Genomic DNA, 6,083 nt, shown 5'->3' on the forward strand with positions numbered 1-6,083 from the left:
CCACCTCTCCTTTGTGTTCTATGGGATCATTCCACAAACCAATGGTGACATCACACAGTGCTGTTGGAAAGCAAAGGTGAACTAATTTGTAGTTATTATAAATACTTAATGCACTGCAAAATACCACAGAATTGTACACTGGAAAGGTTTTGACAAAGAAGAAAATTGCTACTTTAGTAGCTACAAAAAAGTGTGTTTAGTAGGCTACCTGTATTTTGTTCTAAATATCCACAGGTTGACAAACTAGACAAAGCTAATGTTCCGGCCAATTTTATACAGTGTAATATCCATAGAAAGACAAAATCCCCACACTAAAACAATGGTGGATATTGATAACTTTTCACAGACAAACAGGAAGACGCCCGATGGTCTGACAGACAGAAAGATAGACACACTGAGAGATGAATATGTAGACAGATATAGAATTATAGACACTTCTATGCATTTAGAGATAGACACAGGCAGATTACTCACCACCAACAAAAAGGCCAAGAAACATAGCATGGCTAATATTCATATTGTAGCCTATATTTGATTGTCTGTACAGATAAGATCAAGTCTCAGAGCCTTTCTGAAGTTACTTCCTATTCAGGTTCAGGTTCAGCTCCTTCCTTCCTGGAAATCTTCCTCTTCCTCTTTCTCTCTCTCTCTCTCTCTCTCTCTCTCTCTCTCTCGATCTCTCTCTGTCTCAAAAGCATATATGCTGTATGCCTTCTTGTTCTTCTTGTTTTGCAGTGCAGCAGTCGTTTTAGTATTGTCACAAATAAAGAAAAGAATCAAAACACATTGATTATTATATTTGAAACTGTTAATTAATGTTATTTATCACACTGTCCATAGTCCATAGTCCATACCATACCAGCTGCATGTGCTGTGCATTCTCCTACTGTTAGTAGAGTTGCAAAGGAAAGGAAAGGTACTATGTTTACCCAGGGTAACTGGACTAAGCTCAAGAACTTGTTTACAGCCATGCCCTGCTCATAGAACATTTCATGGTAGGGGTTCAATGCAGTGTATAAACCCTCAAACACATGTACATACTGTAGATGTTTTTTAGTATAGGCAGATAAGGCAGTATAGTAAAGTAGTAAACGGTCGCAAAAACATTTCTATGCTGGTGGGAGTGGCACTTTCTACCATTCCAGGGTGATCATGTCCCCGTCCACACTCCACAGGGCACATGTCAGTGGGAAAAATGCTGTGAAACTTATGCTATGGCATTTGCAGTTACAAGATCGATGATCACAAGTACAACACAACCCAATTAAACACATATAAGAGATATTTTAGACCCATATCAAATGATATCATCAAAATACTAAATGCCTGAAAATTCAATCTGAGAAGGAAATCTTAATGGCCTGGGCCCTGGCCTGCTATTTTTTTAAATTATTATCTATTTTCTTATATGTTTCTTTATTATTCATTTATTTATATTTTATTGTATTTGTTGTTAGTATTTATTTAAGAATGTACAGTTTAAACTTTAATGGATGTAATAACTATAAACAACAGCAGACGGCGCAAAACGTATTCCTAAACTATTTCAGTGCAGTCTTTTTACTTCCGGGTCGACCAGCCTCTTTCTTTCTTTCCCGTCGGCCATTTGTCGTAAACGGTGAGTTTAGCGAGCGCTCTCGCCATAAAAGTACCAAATGACACATTAAAATCCGCAATAGCGGACAACATTGTGGTGATGTTTAAACTTAAGGTGCTCATTGATCATTTGAGACGGTTTGGTGTTGGTTTTGACGCACGGGTGTTCTCTTAAAGTTAAATGTTTGTTGTTCTGCCGGACTGTTGAGCCACATGTGATACATGGTGGTACCTCGGCACGCAACGCAAACCTACGAGGCTAGCAGCTTAGCACACGTTAGCATTGCAGTACAGAATAATAGACAAAATCGGTGATGTGTTTTATTAACTTGGTCTTAGACGGCTAATTCGAATGTAACTAACAATCGTGTCTAGCCTGTGATTCTGGGTGCCTGTGTCGTACTAGACAGCTAAATTAGCTGTCGGCACATGACTTTTCGCTAGGCTAGTGCTCATCAACTAGCTGAATCTGTTTATGCATCTGTACAGTTTTTCATAGCTGGTGTAAATTGTAATACCATGACAACGGAACATAATATAGTGTGTGTTTCTCCCTCCTTCAGATCCTGTAGGCGATCAACAGCATCTCTAAACATGCAGAACGACGCTGGTGAATTCGTGGACCTGTACGTCCCACGTAAATGGTGAGTGTCAAAAATGTAAAATTAGTATTTTTTTTCGTTTTCATCAAACTGTTGACGGTGTACAAATCTAGCAAACTGTAATAATGGCATGTTTTGACACAATCCTTGAGTGTTGCTAGCTTCATCCTTGGCGTGTTAATGATATGGTGCTCATTTTCCATCACACTGTAGTTAACCATTTCGTCTTTGATACCAAAAGGTTTTATATTTTGCTTAGCAGACGTGTCAAATACCTTTTCGGTACTAGGTGTGGGCAACAAACATAAGGGGTAAATTGTGATAGTCCATAGACTCAAACCGCGCTTTTGTTGACAGCAGAATGGTTCTAGCCTGAATCCAGCCCCGAATCGCTAGCCATGCTCATTCAGAAAAATGTGTTCTGAAATGATTGTCGGTCTACAATGGTTCTGAAATGGTAAAGAACTGTTCCATTTTGCATGATTTGGCAGACCATGGCCTTTACTGTATTACCTGGATCAGTGGATACTGAACTGTACTCAAAGCTGGGAGGGCTAAATGACATTCAATGGTTGCTTTTTGATTGATTGATTGAAATATTTATTAACAGTTTGTAGAATTTACAGTACATTTTAAGCACAAACTCAATACAAAGACTGTCAACTGTGAGTGGACGACCCAATTAAGCATTACACTTGTTTACAACAGGGTCCACATTGTTCAATTCATCAAAGAATGCTTTTAGCCCTGTGGTGGGAAATCACCCACCCACATTAAGCGCAATCAATTTAAAATCCTTTGTATATTTTTATTAACATGGACATTATCGTAACTTGAAACGGCGAGGCTACTTTTTTTTTTTTAGAGAACAAGATCTCATTCTGATAACTTCTGTCAAATTAAATGGATCACAATCGACAAAGCTTGCACCAAAACTAATAGTTTTCATTTCAATATATAGCCCCACCATATTATGGTTACAGGCATACTTGTTTTGCATTTGAATACAGTGTATCGTATTGTTTTGCAGCTCTGCTAGCAACAGAATCATTGGAGCCAAGGACCATGCCTCTATCCAGCTAAATATTGCTGAGGTAAGATGATGAAGACATCTATTCCATTGGTCTATAACCATTTGTGTATTTGTGGTGCTGGACACCACAAATCTCATCTGTCTACATTATGATGTATATTTTACATGATCAGAAGAAAGATATTGAATAAAGTATTATCTTTCAGTGTATATTTTATAAAGATACTTTGGAAGAACATAGTTGATGCTTGCATTCAGTAGTGTCTGCTGTAACATCTCTTCTGATAATGAGATGTTCACCATAATTTATATTCCCATAGCATGAGGCTGACGGATAAGGCAATTTGAAAACAAATTATGCCATCTATCTGCCAAGGTTGTTTTGGATATGTTTGGAAGATATTTCTGCTAGGGAATACAACAAGTTAATGTTTACTTGCTGAACGGAAAGAACGGTGTCCTCATTGGCTGTTTTGTAGTGACAGGAGATAACCAGGTATGTCAGTGTTAGCCTGGTTAATAAACCAGACCGAATCAGCCGTTGGCAAAAATAAATTATGTCAGTGTAGCAAGAGCAGTCCAAGAGTCTAATGTTACTAACTTGCAAGAGCTTTGCGCTGTCGTCTAATCGTCCTACTCCTAATGCAAATACAAATGTGCATTGTATTTTTCCATCAAATATTCAAACTGTTCTTTGTTACGTTTTGTGTACAGGTAGGTACATATACGAGTAAAGTTGTTAGTTCTGGTTCCTCAGACATAAACCTGAGGATTAACAGGAAAAACGATAAGTGTAAACAGTAGGCTGGGGAAATAGAAGGATGAGAATGTTACCAATCCTTGAGTTAATTTCTTACTGTCTTCTGTCCTCTGCAGGTTGACAAGGTGACCGGTCGCTTCAATGGCCAGTTCAAGACCTACGCCATCTGTGGTGCCATCCGTAGAATGGTATGTACCACACTGTAGCCTGAACACAAAATGATAACCTTATCCTTTCAGGCTCAGCTTCAGTATGGTGTTTTGGTGATGTGTCGCATGAATATTTTCTCAAACACAGTAAATGTAATGACAACCTTGACAGGCATATATTTTTGCTTGTTCAGTTTGTGCACGGGTGAGTAAAACTAAATGAGTGCTATTAAAGTATGACTTCACCCATTTTCAACCTGTCGTCTTATAACTAATCCTCAGTAATGTACCATTTTGTCTACCTCGGTCTGTCTGTGTCTCAGAGGAGGGCTGTGGACATTACAGAAATCCGCCTACCAGTGAAATAATTGTTGGGGAATCCAAGCTAATAGAAACTGCAGGCTTTCTATTCCTGGAAAGTTGGCGTGCTATAATGGTAGCCATTGTTCTGTTTAAAGAGAAAATAAACCTGCCAAATGGTATCACTGGAAGGTGGGTTTCTTTAATGTCCACAACCCTCCTATGAGACAGGAGGACAAAAATGTGCCATTTTTATCACTGAAGACCAAATGTAACTGAGTTCCTGTACTCGCGGGGAGCTGTCAGTGGGATGCCATTGGGTCGTATAAGAGGCTCCGTTTGAGGTCTTATAGTTTAGAGGATCGACCGTTTCCGTGACAACACCAAATATATGTTGCAAAGGGGGAGGTTTTCCTAAGTATATAGTGGTTTCTTGCTTGATGTATTTGCAGAGCAGAACAGACTGATTGTCTCCATGTCCCATTAGTCTAAGACGGCGACATTATCCCACCGCAAGGCCCTACAAGAATTTGTCTTTCATCACATATAAAATACAGGTTGACTAAACTGACGTGTGCGTGTGTGTGTGTAGGGTGAGGCTGACGACTCCCTCCTCAGGCTGGCAAAGGAGGACAGCATTGTTTCAAAGTAAGGACCTTTACTCATGTCAAATTATGTTCAGGAGAGACTCCCACCTGGAGTCATTTCTCATATACTCATACTGCAGTTTAGATGTTGTAAAACAAAAGCTGTCCATTATGCACTACAATGAATCCTAAATGATTGAAGGTGTAATTTGAACTGTATTTGAAATGGCTGTTGTGAATAGTCTTCTATCTTTCTATACAAAATGCATTATTTCGGTGTTGTGCAGAATCCTCCAGATGCCTGGTGTCCCTGCCCGACCAGAATATATCACTAATCAATTGTCCTTTGTTTTCCACAGGACCTTCTAAAATGTGTTTGTAGCAACAGAAACTTTGTAAAATAAAAGAAATATGGAGAAAAAGGTCTTTCTTGTGTCTTACATTCTCCTCAGAAGTAATTTGCCCATGTTTTTCAAGTTTAATTAGTTTGCCTGTGGATTTTACTATTTTTTAAATTCTCTTTTCCCCCCATATAATTGTGACTTAATGTCTCAAAATGATGATTTCTCTCAAGTGCGAGTCAAATATTTGCAACATAAAGTAAAAGACATCTATAACTACACTTCTGATAAAGGCATTTGCTAAATAATGAGCATCTGCATCCAAGAATTTCTAATGCATGTTAACATTTGGACCTACATTAAATATCACTGATGCTAGGAAATTCATAAGTATATGAGAATGTGGTGTTTGTATATGTTATGTGCCCGTAAAGGCTGTTAGAAACCAAGAGTCAACTATATAATAAGCCTATCGTTGACCCTTATAACTTGTGTGGACTCCACTTTAATTGAATTCGAGTCCGTTTTGAAAACTTAGCCCAAGCCTGGCATTGCCAGAGTCCAGACTGACCATGTGGGCTTTCCCATGTTCAGAGAGAACGTGATCCCATATGATTAGGCACGATAGGAAACTAGCTTCAAAGTTCTAGTGATTGATGTGAATGACTACTCTTTTAAATGATATAGGGTTTTTTTTTCTGGCAAGGCTAAGATT

The 6,083-nt window shown here is 38.6% G+C and overlaps 1 protein-coding gene across 2 annotated transcripts; it reads left to right on the forward strand.

The window, feature by feature from the left end:
• Positions 1-1,582: 1,582 nt before the first annotated feature.
• rps21 (ribosomal protein S21) lies at positions 1,583-5,449 on the forward strand (the record flags this gene model as incomplete). 2 transcript variants are annotated; one of them, XM_083769440.1, is made up of 6 exons in its annotated part: positions 1,583-1,618; positions 2,160-2,240; positions 3,229-3,292; positions 4,108-4,179; positions 5,033-5,088; positions 5,387-5,449. In XM_083769440.1, exons 2-6 carry the CDS (start codon positions 2,191-2,193, stop codon positions 5,394-5,396), a joined length of 252 nt encoding a protein of 83 aa, XP_083625566.1. In that variant the 5' UTR covers positions 1,583-1,618; positions 2,160-2,190. The 2 variants fall into 2 exon arrangements, with proteins under 2 accessions (XP_083625566.1, XP_083625567.1); XM_083769441.1 differs by lacking the exon at positions 5,387-5,449 and having other exon boundaries at positions 5,033-5,092.
• Between the last annotated feature and the right edge of the window lie 634 nt (positions 5,450-6,083).

Source organism: Protomyctophum parallelum (genome assembly GCF_964188405.1).
Source record: "Protomyctophum parallelum genome assembly, chromosome: 7".
Lineage (NCBI taxonomy): Eukaryota > Metazoa > Chordata > Actinopteri > Myctophiformes > Myctophidae > Protomyctophum > Protomyctophum parallelum.